General features: G+C 33.2%; 1 protein-coding gene across 1 annotated transcript in view; it reads right to left on the bottom strand.

Moving 5' to 3' along the window:
• Positions 1-3,138: 3,138 nt before the first annotated feature.
• Positions 3,139-15,910, bottom strand: part of LOC123681028 (glutamyl aminopeptidase-like) — a 41,703-nt gene continuing 28,931 nt past the window's right edge. Inside the window, exons 11-12 of the mRNA XM_045619193.1 lie at positions 5,350-5,553; positions 3,139-3,449 (exon numbers count right to left, since the gene is read on the bottom strand). Coding sequence (XP_045475149.1) covers positions 3,216-3,449; positions 5,350-5,553 — 438 coding nt within the window. The 3' untranslated portion in view covers positions 3,139-3,215. The remainder of the gene's footprint in view (positions 3,450-5,349; positions 5,554-15,910) is intronic.

Raw genomic sequence — 15,910 nt, forward strand, 5'->3', positions numbered from 1 at the left:
TAAAGACTATTATTATTATTATTCAACTACTATATCAACGACATTTCGAAAACCAGTCAAATAAAACTGAAAATATTTGCCGATGATACGGCAATCATATCTGAATTCTCCAATTCAAACCAGGCAAACAAATATATTCGAAACAAAACCATTCAAATGAACTTGAAAAATATTACAATGAATGGAAAATCGAAATCAATGCGATCAAAACCACCCTTATACATTTCACACAAAAACGAAAAATACCTCTAATTACAAATAAAATAATTCATGTCTAATTCAAAAAAAAGAACAGTTGAACAGAAAAATGTTCAGTATAAATACTTCATCATATCAAAAAAGAATAAAAACAATTTCCTTCTTAGAAAAATTGAATGTTTCTTGTATAATAGGAAGTACAAAGATCGCAAAAATTTGTAACCTAATAAAGAATATCCAATCGTGTCACATAACCCCAATTTTCAGAGCCTTTTTTTCCAGACGCGTCGATGCACCCGAACTTGGGACATCCTGTATAGATATTTAACAATGATAACAATAAAATTGAATTTCATTTCAGTGTACTTTTTCTCTGATTCCGGACCTATTGATGTGCCTTCGCGAAAACTCTTCGTTATCTGAGTTTTAACTGAAGGGACCTTATCAATGATAAATTAAACCTCGACCTTCACGTAAGAGAAATGTTGAAATTTTATAAACAAGTGGAAGTCACTACGAAAATAGGCAATGAAAGCTTTCTTTATTGAAAGATAAGAATGTATTCGGCTATGTCTTTGAAGTCATTATGGAAGTTTTCATTTCTAAGCCAATTAGGAATATCAACTGTGTCTAATTTTTTTTCTATAATGTCGCTCGTAGTGGGTATTAATTTATTCATAGAAATGGATATTGTTTAGACTGAATAAATGCACATTGTTTTGTTACAGAACGTTTTGTTCGAATTTATTGTTTTTGACAATATTATTCTGCACACTTGTTTACGATGATTTCGAGGTAAAAGAAAAAAGAATCTTTGCATCCACTCTTTATTTTCAGATTTTTGAAATAAATTTTAATTTTCTAGATATCGTTTTTCCACAATGATAATTTCATGAATTGATCTTCAAAAAATTGAATTGTCCATGTTAAAAACTTTTTCGCACTACGAGGTTTATCATTTTCCTCTATCTATCCGTATTTTCGGCGGCCACCTTGTTTTGCCATCTGTGATTTTTGCATTAATCATTGGTATACACTTACCCGTTGTTTTCGGTTTTTTGTATCATTTTCCTTACAAAATTTTAATACTACAGTTATCAAAGAACTGAACTGAGGTATTCGCATCGAAAAATTGTCTGTGTTGTGTTTTACAATTTATAATGTGTTTTATTCAAATTGTTATTTATTTTACAGATATCAGTTTGAATTGACTATTCACTGTGTTCCTAAATTAGATGTACAAACGAAAATGACTGATTTCTCGAATCATTTTAGGAAAAAAAGTTCTATACCATGGGTCCGGAAACGATTGGTGTTCGAGATACAAATGTGAAAGATATAATCTCATAGCACCTTCCCTTCACAAGATATTTAACTTAAATTTGGCATAGTTATTCCAATTTAAAGTTGTTATCATGTGATATGATCATTTTGAATACAAATCTACAGGGTGATATTTTTTCTGGATGAGTGCCCGCTCCTTTCCACCAGAACTTTTTTTTGGTGAAACACTAGTACCTAGTTTGAAAAAATTAAAAAAAAAACCGTGGTCTTATGGTTTCTTGTCGGTTCTTGTCAAACAATTCTTCAGAAATCCTTAGGAAATTTCGAATCATTATAATATACCGTGAGCTGTGATGAATACAGGGTCTTTCACGAGGAACCTCACCCATATTTATACGGGAAACTACTGAACGTATTTTCATGAAATTCAGCACTTATAAGTATTTCACGATGCTGATGAAATCTAAAATATTTTCAAGGCATGAGCAATTCCGGTTTTTCCGGAAATGACGTCAACTTCCGTTTTTCAAATCAGAACACCATTTTTTTATTGCAGAAATAGATTCCTTAGAAAATTTCAAGTTATTTTGATGTAACATTTTTCAGTTTTGGTTGGAAAATTCTCTCTGAGCGGGAAAATTCGAAAAAAAAAATCGAAAATAGAGCTCCGCTGAAACAAGAATAACTTCGAGGTTTTTGGATGGAAAATTTTCATTTTTGGGATTGTTCAAGATGTAAGATTGATGTATCCACTTTAGAAATCGAAATCGCGCTTCATGATACAGGGGGTGAAAAAATCGCTTTCAAAGTTAGGGATGACAAAATCGTGAAAAATCAATTTTTTCAAATTAGAACCTCATTTTTTTATGGCAGATATTGAATTTACGTTAAGAAATAATGTGAGTGTATGCATCACACCCTTGCCCTAAAGTGGATATTTTCTGAGTTATTCACAAAAAACTGTTTTTGTCTTGAATTTTCAGCTATTTCTTTTCCCTTCACGCCAAAAAGATGAAAAAAGTTGACGTCATTTCCGGAAAAACCGGAGGTGCTCATGCCTTGAAAATATTTTAGATTTCATCAGCATCGTGAAATACTTATAAGTGCTGAATTTCATGAAAATGCGTTCAGTAGTTTCCCGTATAAATATGGGTGAGGTTCCTCGTGAAAGACCCTGTATATAATTCATTATAAGTGTTGGTATTTATTTACCGAATCTATAGAGAAGATCAATAAAAATTCGTAAACTGTTATATGCATCACAAAAAAGGCAGGACTACAAGAAACTGCATCTCAAAAACAAAGCATTTGGGGGCCCATGTATAGGACGTTTTATTCTTAAAATTATTCAAGAAATTTTTCATTTTTCTTCGTAACAATCGAATCAAAAAAATGCCATTATTTCGAGTAATTTTCAGTTCAAACTTCGTTATCAAACCTTTCTATCTCATATGAGTAAACGTTGTCTTGAAAAAAAAGTTTTTCGATAACCCCACCCAAAAAAAGATCTACGCCCTTGCTTCACTATGCTACTTAAAACAATTATTACAAAAGATTCAATACATATCAACTTTGTCAGTTCCCTAACATTTGAAGAGCAGTATAGTTGGCACTGCATACCTAATTCACATGTTGTTTTGGTCGAAATGAAAACCCTTTTAGGAATAAACTTTTATTAATGAAATAAGTTACTACAAATTGGTTTAAAATTTTCATGTTCTATAAAATTATGATCATTTAATTAGGTAGCTTAAATTCTCGTGCACCCATTTTGCACATTTAATATATCTAGGGTGTGGTGGAATATTAGCCTTTGTGTTGTTAGCAATGTTAACATTAGTTTCCATTTCCATGTTTGCTTTTCCGGCGGAGAAAATGTTTCTTTTATTCCTTCTAAGGCTTCTAAGAATAACTTGTTGCTTCTTTCTAGACATCCTTGATTTAGCATGAACGGCATAGTAGAATTTCTGTAAAAAATTAACATTGAGTGAGAAAATTAATGTAATATGTAGTAGGTATATTTTGTATCGAGAACAGGAAGCATATTATTTTACCGATAACGTCTATTATTATTTATAGGATCTATTGTTAATGATAATTTTTGGTGCTATCCTATCAAATAAGTACCTATACGGGGTGTGTCTTTGACTTGTACATATAACGGGTGTTTTTTTTAGAGGTATATAACTTTAAGTTGGCATTACTGTTCAAGATGGCGACCGATTTAACAGCTGTCAAGTGATTTATTCTCAGTTTGGTTTGGCAATTCATCATAAATAGACTCACGCCTGAACAACGCTTGCAAATATGGCAATTTTATTTCGAAAATAATGGTTCTGTGCGGAATACGTATCGCGCACTACGTCCATTTTATTTTGTTTAGCGATGGAGCGCACTTCTGGTTGAATGGCTACGTCAACAAACAAAACTGCCGCATTTGGAGTGAAACTAATCCTCAAGTGTATGTCGAAACACCGTTACATCCAGAAAAACTGACTGTTTAGTGCGCTTTATGGGCTGTTGGAATTATTGGTCCGTACTTCTTCAAAAACGATGATGACCAGAACGTTACAGTAAATGGTGATCGGTATAGAGCCATGATTACTATTTTTTTCATTCCTGAATTGAACAACCATGATGTTCAGGAGCTGTGATTTCAACAGGACGGCGCAACATGTCACACAGCTCGTGCCACAATCGATTTATTGAAAGACACGTTAGGTGACCGCCTAATTTAACGTTTTGGATCTGTGAATTGACCTCCAAGATCTTGTGATTTAACACCGCTAGACTACTTTCTGTGAGGCTATGTAAAGTCATTGGTCTATGCGGATAAGCCACAAACCCTTGACCATTTGGAAGACAACATTCGCCGTGTTATTGCCGATATACAGCCACAAATGTTGGAAAAAGTCATCGAAAATTGGACGTCCAGATTGGACTACATCCGAGCCAGCCGTGGCGGTCATATGCCAGAAATCATATTTTGCCACAAGATTATCTTGCGGATAAATAAAATTTATGTCAATCGAATAATCTATCGTTGTTTTATTGCAATTTGAAGTTCTATAGCTCTAAAAAAAACACCCTTTATTTCAACCGAAAATCCGTGAGGTCGAAAAAAAGTTGACCAGACTTTAGTGAAATTAAATATTCGGAAATGATTGTTCACATAAATGAAAAACTATATTCCCAAAATCAATTCCTTCGATTCCATTCCATTTGCGAAATATAACTAAAATTTACATTTTTTTATGAATTTTCAACAGCCTGTGTCTTTTCGAATCGAATCGAAGGAAATGGCAAAAAAAAAAATTTTCCTTTTGAACTCAGGAACCGTTGAAATATATGTACAAGTTAAAGACTCGCCCTGTATACACCGAAAAGATTAGGAGAACGAACAAAATCTCAACGAAGTTTGTAGTTGATTTTCTCTTGAACCCTGTGGCGGATTTTAGCGAATTTCATTTAACTGTAGGTTGATTCCTCGAGAACATAACTGCCTAGATGCTGTTCTCGATTATTTCATTTTATAAAAAGAAGAAGAGGAAGAAATTATAATGAAAAGTAGGCTTTTATTCAAAACACCATTTGGAGTGAATCGTCGACAGACAGAAATTTCGTTCTTCAACGAATTCATTGTTGTTATGAAAACCTCCGGTTCATCAAAATCACGATTGAGAAATTTATGTTGGATGTTTATTTTTTCGATGAAATATTAAATATTTATAGGAAACTCTGTTCATTAGGTCTATAAAGTTGTACGTTAACTATTTTGGACCATTTCAATGAACAGTACTACATTTTTGATACAAAAAACAACTGATCGGATACTGAACCAAAATTGCATTTTCATTTCCAACTTACCTTTAGAATTGGGTGGATCGAAGGATCAAACATCATTTTATCCTTCAAGGTTATTAGTGTATTGAAAGGAGAAATGCTGTAGTGCCTTTGTTCTGTTCCTACTCTTTCTATCAATTTGAAAACTATATCACAGTCTATGACGTCAGCTTGGAAGAGATTCAATGCTTCATAGGTTAATGCAATTTGATCGATTTCGTCCAGTAACTGCAAAAAATGTTTCGAGAATAATGAAGAACTAACTAAAGAATCTTTACTCTAGAATTTTACTTTAGAAATAAAATAGTTCGAATAAATTTCATTTCACTGAAGTATAGGGTGATAATAATCCAACAAGCCTGAGGTGTTCTGCACTTTGGGTGAAAAAGATTCCTAGATGATAATTGGAAGTTGTAGTGAACAGATTTCAATCCAAATAATCTTTATGAGTCTTTTACGAATGTATCGACAAGTATGTTGTCATCTTCAGAAACAAAAATTCACTTTTCATTTCTGATATTATCGTCGTCGAAACGTTCGTTGATTGCATATAAAAAATCCATGAATTAGGTTGTAGTTCTTATGACTTCATTAGAACATTATGTCCACTGTGAACTAGAAAAACTTCATATTCTTGGAGGCTGACATAGTTATTTATAATACAAGTGCAGAAGGCATTGATATTCTGTCACGAGTTCAAAATTCAAAAACGAGCCACGAAGTGGCGAGTTTTTGAAAGAACGAGTGGTAGAATGAGCATTCTGTACGAGTATTATACATTATTTTCTCTAATTCATTGTATTTTTATTGAAATTAATGAAATATTTCCATAAATATCATTTAGTGATTTTTTCATTGAAAAATGTTGGTTGGCAGAACTGATTTCTTTAAGGCAAATTGATGAATTGACAGATAAAGCCGTGGCGGAAAGTTCGGAGTACCAACATATAAAATAATTTATGATCGAAGGTATCAAATTTTATAACGAGTATTTCCTCTCTTTCTTGGATGTTTGGTGTTGTTATGTGTAATGTAGTTACCCAATAAGAAATATATAGTGAGAATGCCTTCCACAATTCATGAGCATGAGATTTTCAATTTAAATTTGGAGTCTGGGTTATCATATAAATTCCATCAAGGGCGAAATCTGTTTATTGTTTCATAGTTTTGAAGATATCACCATAGGTGAATCTGAATGATTCAAAAAATATCGGAACCATCAAATTGAATATCAGTATAGAGTAAAAGAATGATATGAAACAGTTCCCAAGAAGTGGGGTATTTCGATTCTTATTGACCCAATTCTATATCTTTCTCCTAATTCTGCAGATATTATTGGAAGATATCAATTGAATGAAGTGTTTCAAGAGTAGATCTGATAATGAATCATGCCAAGATGTCCAATTATCAAGACATTCCAGAATGAAAGTGAAGCATAACAGATAGGCCTGTCAAATGTATCAACTATCAATCAGCAACATGAATGACCATAGCAACCATAATCTGATGGAATATGAGGACGGTCTCTGGTAGTAAAAAATAAATATCAATATCTCGTAATCTAAAATCTATCATAATGACGCAATGCCTACAATAGCATTACATAAATTGTCAGAAATACTCATATTATTTATTTTCTCTAATTCTGTGGTTATTCCGTTCATTCTTCCACATCTTGTAGAACAAAATCGTGCGAGAATATATCAGAAACGCACAGTTTTCATGGTTATATTTTATTATTCTATGTTGGTACTCCGAACTTTCCGCCACGGCATTATCTGTCAATTCATCAATTTGCCTTAAAGAAATCAGTTCTGCCAACCAACATTTTTCAATGCAAAAATCACTAAAATATATTTATGGAAATATTTCGTTAATTTCAATGAAAATGCAATGAATTAGAGAAAATAATGTATAATACTCGTACAGAAGGCTCATTCTACCACTCGTTCATTCCAAAACTCGCCACTTCGTGGCTCGTTTTTGAATTTTGAACTCGTGGAAGAATATCAATGCCTTCTGCACTTGTATTATAAATAACTATTATCGTATCATTGGATATTCTTCTTCTTTAGGTGCCGTCTTCTATCGAAGGTTGGCGATGACTTCCGCAAACTCTTCTCTTGATTGTGCCTTCCTTATCAAATATCATTGGATATTAGATCGTATAATTGGATACGGAACACGAAAGAATTTTTATGAATGAATAACATTGTAATAGTACCTATATTCTAAAACAAGTTGCAGAATGGGCTTCTATTCCAATACGAATGCATGAGTGTTGGAATTGCCTTCTGCAACGAGAATTAGACGATATTTTCTCTATTTCAGTCAAGTTTTGTGAAATATTGTCGAAATTGAATGAAAAATTCAGATTATACATCCTAGTGACTCTTGTATTGTATCTTGGCTGTTGGTGTGATTGTGACGAACATTGACAGATTACGAATTTTCAATTCAAATTGTACGTTTCGAATTTTGAAATAATTTATATTTACGCAATAAATTCGTGAATTATGTCGGACGAAATCGATTTAACACCACCATAATAAAGAGAAATGCGAATAAAGTTGCAAATCATTTCACCTTATCTAAATCATATTGTATTGACAATGGACGCGTGTTGAAATTTGATATGATCCAAAGTCAGCGTAGACAACCACAAAACGAAAAACATAACTGAAAACAATGCTGTAATGATTTCATTACAGCACTGTTTTTAGAACTGTAATGAACTCATTACGATACTGAAATAGAGAAACAATTTTTGAGCATGAATTGATAATTTCGAAATTAATCAAATTATGTTACGCTACTGCTATAGTGTCCCGTCAGACAAGGAGTGATGAATGTTGGCTTCGAAACAAATGCATCAGTTACAAGGCGATTTCCGTTCCTCTTATTAATGTTCTTTCTAATGCTGCAGCTAATATATCGTCTGGAATGTCAAAATCTTTCATGATTTTATTTTTAATGATGACTTTTTAAAATCCCAAAATGAAATGACATGAAACATTGCTGCTTTTATTTTCGCATCGCAATGTTAAGATGAAGCTTTGAATGTAACCAGCAATGTCCTCGACTATTATAAATCGCATAATGATCTCGTTATATTGATAGCTATAAGAAATGTAAAATTTAAAACTAACTAGTAATAGATACACAGATTTTCTAAAAATTAGTGAAAAGTATCTATATCTATCTTTATGAGGACAACCAGGTTCAAAATTACTTGAAGGGAAGTCAGTCCCTCAAGGATGTGTTCTGTAGAAAGTATTTTTTGTGTGGTTTTTTGGAGAATTCCATCGGAGTATTTTCACGTGAAATATTTGTGAATAATTTTCTAAACGAAATTTATAAATCTTCATTGCAGCAGAGCAATGTAGTTTCAGCCTTGAGACGCCTTACTTTATATTCCTCTTGGATGCACTGAGTGGAATTTATTATCCCCTTGCGTATTCATGTAATAATTACAACATTATCCTCTAGAGTAGATTATTAGGAGATAATGTAGTTCATATTTCCCGAAAGAGAATAATTTGTGTAATTTCCGGTCTAGAATTACAGCAATCTGGAAAATTCCTTGTATCCATTTTCTATTTTACGTTGTACACTCGTAAAAGGTTGGATGTTCCAAGTATGGCTTCGGATATTATGGTAACGATACGAAAAAGAAACCATACATTTCATAATATAAAATTCTCAAAATAGAGAAGTCGTCTACGTTTTGTGTCATTTAATTATATTTTTAATCGCCTTATACAGTGTTTCAGCATCATCCCTCTTTTCCCAAACTTTTTATTTATAGGGTTTCTAGATAAGATTTGAAATGTTCACAATGGCATAACTGAGTCTTATTTTTTGACATTTCTTATGTCAAAAATTAGTACTGATTTGGTTAAAACAATCTAACAATTTCTTAACGTGGTTGAAGCTTGTATCTTTCTATGATTAAATATTATACCTAATCTAACCTACTGAGCACAACTATGAGAAAATGTCGAAAATTAATACAAAATGTTGTCATTATAACCATTTTTGAATGTCATCATTCTCAATAAAACCCCATACTACGTACTCAAATCGTTTCGTGTTATCAATTACACAGGCCAACAGAATGAGCAGAAAAAGTGGTACCGGAAATCCAACAACTGATTTCAAAAACATCACCAGATTTTTTTCCATTAGCTCTATTTTTTGAGATACAGGTTAATTGATGTTATTGTCGATACTGCCAAAATTAAAGAAAGGAATATATCTTCAGCGGCAAAAACAGAGATTTTATACTCAAAATAAGAATATAATGAAACAAATTGTATTCCTGGAATTATACCTGAATCAAAATAACCTGGTATTGTATACCAATATGAAAGGACAAAAATGGGTTTGTCAGAATACACTCCAGATGATTTGGGCGTTTTTTCACTGACAGTTCAATACGTAGCTTAAAATGTGATCTTCTACAAGATGGTAACAAATATGGTTCAATTTACCTATATTGGTCATTCGACTACTATGAAGAAAGAATAAGAAATAATTGCAAAAAAACAAATTCGAAGAATATTTGGCGAGCTATGTTATTTAAAAATGGTAAACTTCCTGTTTGGATAGCATATTGGATATAAAAAACATCCTTGTTTTGTATGTCTTGGGAACATCAGAGTTACCTTTGAACACTGCAATAACAGAATTTAGCCTTCAAGTGACGATACAAAGGAAAAAAATACGTAATCAACAAAGCTTTGGCCGTAGCCTACGTAATATTTTGTTCTCGCAGGAGAATGATTTTTTGTTTTACTAGGCAGCAAAATAGTAGCGTAGCGAAGCTAGGAATTCAGCTGAAGCAGTTAATTTACCTTGTTGTCGAGTTGAACATATAATTTTTTCTCCGATTGATGATATATGTAGTATATTGTAATTTGCAAATTATTACAATTCTCACAATCTTTTTATTTTTCCTGTGGTGATAAATTGAATCAAAATTTGATAGAAATCGCAATTGTTGGATTGACTGGTTGCTATGGAACATTATATGTCTATAATATAGTTTGACAACTAATGAAATGTGTTATTCCCAATGAGACTAATTATTTTACTGCCTAGGCAAGAACGTCCTTTGTTTGCTGCCTAGGCAAGAAAGTCCTTTAATTGCTGCCTAGGCAGGAAAAGTAAGATTTCGCTGATTGACATGTTGATATTTGCTGCCAATCGGAGAAAAAAATTACTTCCGCCTTCGCATATTAAGTTTCAAACGAAAAATTAAAGGTGGTATTTTTGGTAATTCTCAAATAAGGCAACTTTTGAAGACCCATAATTCAGCAGATTCTTGAACGAGATTGTATATAAGTAACGCTTGGTGTTTGTTATTCGGTTCATATAAAATGAATTTTTTGAGTGATAAGTGGCTATTGTATATATGACAAACTCTTGAATCCTGGCAATAGTAATTCTTATTACGTGAAATATACACGAGTTGAAATTAAAACAAAAATAATGCTAAATATAACATAATATCTCGAAAATAGATCTGATACTCAACATCTCAGGTCTGTTAAGGATTCTGCATGCAAAAATTAACTAGAAACATAAAAAAATTGCGGGTATTGAAATATATGTGGTGTGATCATTTATTATTACTGGTGTTGTGATTCATTGCAAAGCCGTATGGAGTAACCACCAGTAACCCAGTGTTTAAGGCACCACTGAGTTCCTCATTAATGATTGCAATCGTCGTCCAGTTATGAAACACTCCAAATCCCCAAGGAAGGGCATGCCATTAATATTAACTGAGAAAGATCCGCCAAATCAATGTAACAATTCAGTATAATATTAGGACTCGCTCTGCTCGCCGAAGGGGCTCCGCCCCTTGGACCCCGTCACTATGCCGGTAGATCCTTCACTGGGTATCCCTCTAGAAAATAAAAGATTTTTTTCGGAAACCTTGTATCGTTAGCTGATTTCAGACGATTCACTCGGTATACTATGCTGATTCTAGGGTGGAATTCTGTATGATTTTTTTTCCTAGAACATACCGCTTGGCCCTTGTTCACATGAAAATATTTGATGCAAATAACTTTCCATGACGACAAATCAAGGGCGGTCCTAGCCTTAAATTTTGAGGGGGTTCGCCATTATGGGCCGTTATGGGCCGAGTATTTCTATGGGACCAAATCCCAGATTATACCGATATCAAGCCTTACCTCTCAAAAATATTTATATTTAGATATTCATATGAATATTTATATAAGGCGTACAACTTTGCGTCCGCCGTTTTGCAATAGATGGCTGTAACGGTAAGTGGTAGTAGAATAGTTATTTATATCATAATACAAGTGCAGAAGGCATTGATGAGCCTTCTGTTCGAGTATTATACAGGGTGTTTCCTAAACATGCGGCAAAAATTCAGGGGGTTGTTCCTTGGACTATTCTAAGAATATTTTGTCCTTTGATGATTTTTGAAAAATCTATTTGTTTCGAAGATATAGGGGAAACAAAATTTCAGATGATAACATTTTATTATGAAAAATTACATGAAAATTCAACTCAACCTATACAAAAACTGTTGAAAATGACCACCTCTAGCCAGCATACAAGCATCCAATCTTCTCCTCATTGACTGCCGAACCCTTTCAAAAACACCAGGATCATTTCTTATTAAGTTACACCCAGCAAACGAATTCAAATGAAAACCGTGTTTAATCTGTATTCCTTTACCATCTGCACTTATCAATTTTTAGTCAAAAAACTGGCCGTTTTTAGTAATTGGAATGTTGTTAAACAAATTTAAAAATAAATTGTACCTACTTAGTAAACACAGTGCGGTACGCATTTTTATTTAAACTATTATTAATTTTAAAAATATGAAAAATGTTGTTCGCCCTGTATCTTCGAAACAAAGAGGTTTTTCAAAAATCATCCAAGGACAAAACATGCTTAAAATAGTCCAAGGAACAACCCCCTGAATTTTTGCCGCATGTTTAGAAAACACCCTGTATATTATTTTCTCTAATTCATTGCATTCTTATTGAAATTAATGAAATATTTCCATAAATATCATTTAGTGATGTTTGGCTTGAAAAATGTTGGTTGGCAGAACTAATTTTTTTAAGGCAAATTGATGAATTGGCGGATAAAGCCGTGGCGGAAAGTTCGGAGTACCAACATATAATAATAAAATATAACCATGAAAACTGTGCTTTTCTGATATATTCTCGCACGATTTTGTTCCACAAGATGTGGAAGAATGAACGGAGTAACCACAGAATTAGAGAAATAAATATATCGTAGATGTCATACAATAAGTTTAGGTATTTGTGAACATAACGCCATTGACATGTTAGTCGATTTGTGTCTGCATCATAAAGTTATTCACGACTAACCATGTTAGCTTACGAGCCAAATTCTCGTCATTTGCGGGAGGTTTCAATTTTCTACTGAAATATGAAAAAATCCGCGGCTGAGGTTCATCGAATGCTTTCAAATACCTATAGTGAGAACGATATTGGTGGAAGAACGTACCAACGATATTGTTTATGTCTAGGTTTAGTTATTTTCTGGTACATCTGTAAAATGGCTTGTTCCGTTTGATTGAATAAATAAAGAAATAGATGAGTGGTTTCAACGCTTCAAGAATGGTGATTTTGATTTCGAAGACCAGCATCGCGGTGGAAGAGAGAAGTTTTTTGAAGATGCAGAATTGGAGGCAATAATTGATCAAGATTCATGTCAAACGCAACAATAATTGTAGGATCAATAGGAGTGACACTAAAAGCCATTTCAAAACGCCTGAAAGTCATAGGAATGACTCAGAAACAAGGAAATTGGGTGCGGTACGAGTTGAAGCCGCGAGGTGTTTGAACGACGTTTATTTACTTGTGAACAGCTGGTTGCAAGACAAAGACGGAAGGGGTTTCTGCATCGGATTGGGACTGGAGACGAAAAATGGGTTCATTACGATAATCCCAAGCGCATGAAATCATGAGGATATCCTGACAATGCTTCCACATCGACGGCCAAACCGAATATTCACGGTTCTAAGGTCATGCTCAGTATTTGGTGGGACCAGCTCGGCGTAGTGTATTATGTATTATGACTGAAAGAATCACAGGCGATCGTTATCGAACGCAATTAATGCGTTTGTACCGAGCATTGAAAGATAAACCGCCGCAATACAACGAGAGAGAAGATGAATTGATTTTAATGCATTACAATGCTCGACCCCATGTTGCGAAAGTAATCAAGATATACTTGGAAACGTTAAAATGGGAATTCCTACCCCACAACCCTACCCGACGTATTCTCCAGACGTTGCTCCCACGGACTATCACTTGTTCCAATCAATAGCACATGGCCTGGCTGAACAACACTTCCGATCTTATGAAGAAGTAAAAACTTGGATCGATTCGTGGATCGCTTCAAAAGATGACCAGTTTTTTCAATTCGTACGCTGTCCGAAAGATGGGAGAAAGTAGTGACCAGCGATGGGCAATACTTTGAATTATAAATGTATAACCAGTTTTTTACAATAGAGCCTCAATTTTCGCAAAAAAAGTTTTACCCTTATGTATTTGTTGTATTATAATACCATTATTTACTTATCAGGGTTTTAACCATTCAGGTAGAAATTTAAAAAAAATTAGATTGTTTAATATGAAAAAAAGAAGACAATTGGCAACTACATCACAAAATCTAATGTGGTCTTTAAAACATTGAACCCTTTGAGAACCTTGTAATCACAGCGTCCTCGTCAACATCAATGTCCCTATGAATGTTCAGGAGGACAAAATACTCCATAAAAATAGAAGCAAACTACTAAATATGTCGTTTTCCACTGAATCTTATTATTATCCTCTATGATAGAAAAACTTTATTCAAATCAACAGAAGTTTCTCACACCAAAATACCACAGCGATATATATCGATATTTTACTCTTACATATTTCGATACATTTCGATAGTGTCAGAAAATATCGATACAATATATAGATATCGATAGTTTTCTGACCTTTGCCCATCCCTAGTGTGGATTTGCCGAACGCAGTCATAACCATAAACAAAGATTTCTCTATGACCATAATTGTCAGTCAAACTCAGACGCATGTCTCAAAATTTTGTTGAAATATAAATCGTATATTGTATTCTTTAATAATGAATAAAAAATAACCGATATCAACCAAATTCTCAGATCTCATTTTTCCAGAAATGGCAATTTCTTTCTTTGAAGAATTTGGGAGAAATGAATAATCAAAATGTGAGCGTCAGTCTTTCAAGAAAGTTATTCATGCTTATAGGTTTGTAAAAAATTTTTAGAGAATATTGAATAATAATATAATCCCAACATTAAGATTTTAAATTAGCACATTTCTTCTTTATAGATCTTACATGTATGATGCATAAGTCCAAATTTAATTGATGATTGGGTGGGAAAAATTGACAAAAAAAGTTTATGTTTGTTAGTTAAGTTGTAATCCTTTTTATGGTCCTTTTTTTTGTTTATTTAATAGTTACAATAGACAATTATTAGCATATTTTTCTCTGAATTTCAACTTTGAAAGAAAATTTGTCGTTTTATGTCTTGCCGATGAAAATATTGATATTCTTGTAAGTCAATTCAAAATGAGTAATAGATATATTTTAAGGGCTATCATTCCATTAGATATTTACTTGTGGGCCCTAAAATGAAGTTACATTTATTCAATTGACTCATTAATAGAAATACTATCTGAAATAAAGAAATTGCATTCAATGTTTATTTTCAGTTTTGACAAATATTGAATTTACATAATCGTTCGATAAGATCTATGAAAAGACCTACAGTGAGATTTTTGGTAAATCCCAGTACATTTACCTCCTCCGAGAGTTTAACGGTTAGTCAGGCAGTATAAAATACCGTACGCAGACAGTGATTTGGAGACAGAAATGCAGCCCATTCCTTAGATAGAAGATTGAGGAGAAGAAGAAAATCCTGAATCCAAGTTATCTGAAGTCTGACAGTCCAAACAGAGTCCGGCAACCTAAGTTACTTTTGATGTGAGAAGAGAACCGAGAAGGTTATTTGTTCGATGTGCGAATGGCTGAGTCCTAGCACATAGTAAAGGATATAAGAAGAAGAAGAAGATTTTTGTTTTAGGAATATTCAGTATAGCTGTAATAAACAAACTGAAAAGAGGCAGAATGAATAATAGATCTACCTTTCGGATACCCATATCTGAGAAATCAGGTTATAAGAAGTCCCTCATTTCCAAGGTTTATCAATACATTTTTCAGTTGAGCAGCAAATTATTCTTCTATTCCATATTTTGTGAAGAAATACAATATAATTGCAACAATTTGAAGGACCTATTGGAAATTCCTGACGAACTAAGGAGTTTTTTAGTATCTGAAGATTGTATTGATGCTATGTTATAGAACGAGACTTGTGGCTCTGGGTTTTACTCAGAAGTGAATTAAACAGGGCAATTTATGTCCTATATAGTAAATAAAATTTTGATAGATAAAAGTTTCAAAAGATCAACAATTGATCATAGTATTTACATAAATCAAAAAATAACTGGCTTACTATTGTTGCATTGTACATGGATGACTT

The sequence above is a fragment of the Harmonia axyridis genome, chromosome 5, assembly GCF_914767665.1.
Source record: "Harmonia axyridis chromosome 5, icHarAxyr1.1, whole genome shotgun sequence".
Classification (NCBI taxonomy): Eukaryota; Metazoa; Arthropoda; class Insecta; order Coleoptera; family Coccinellidae; genus Harmonia; species Harmonia axyridis.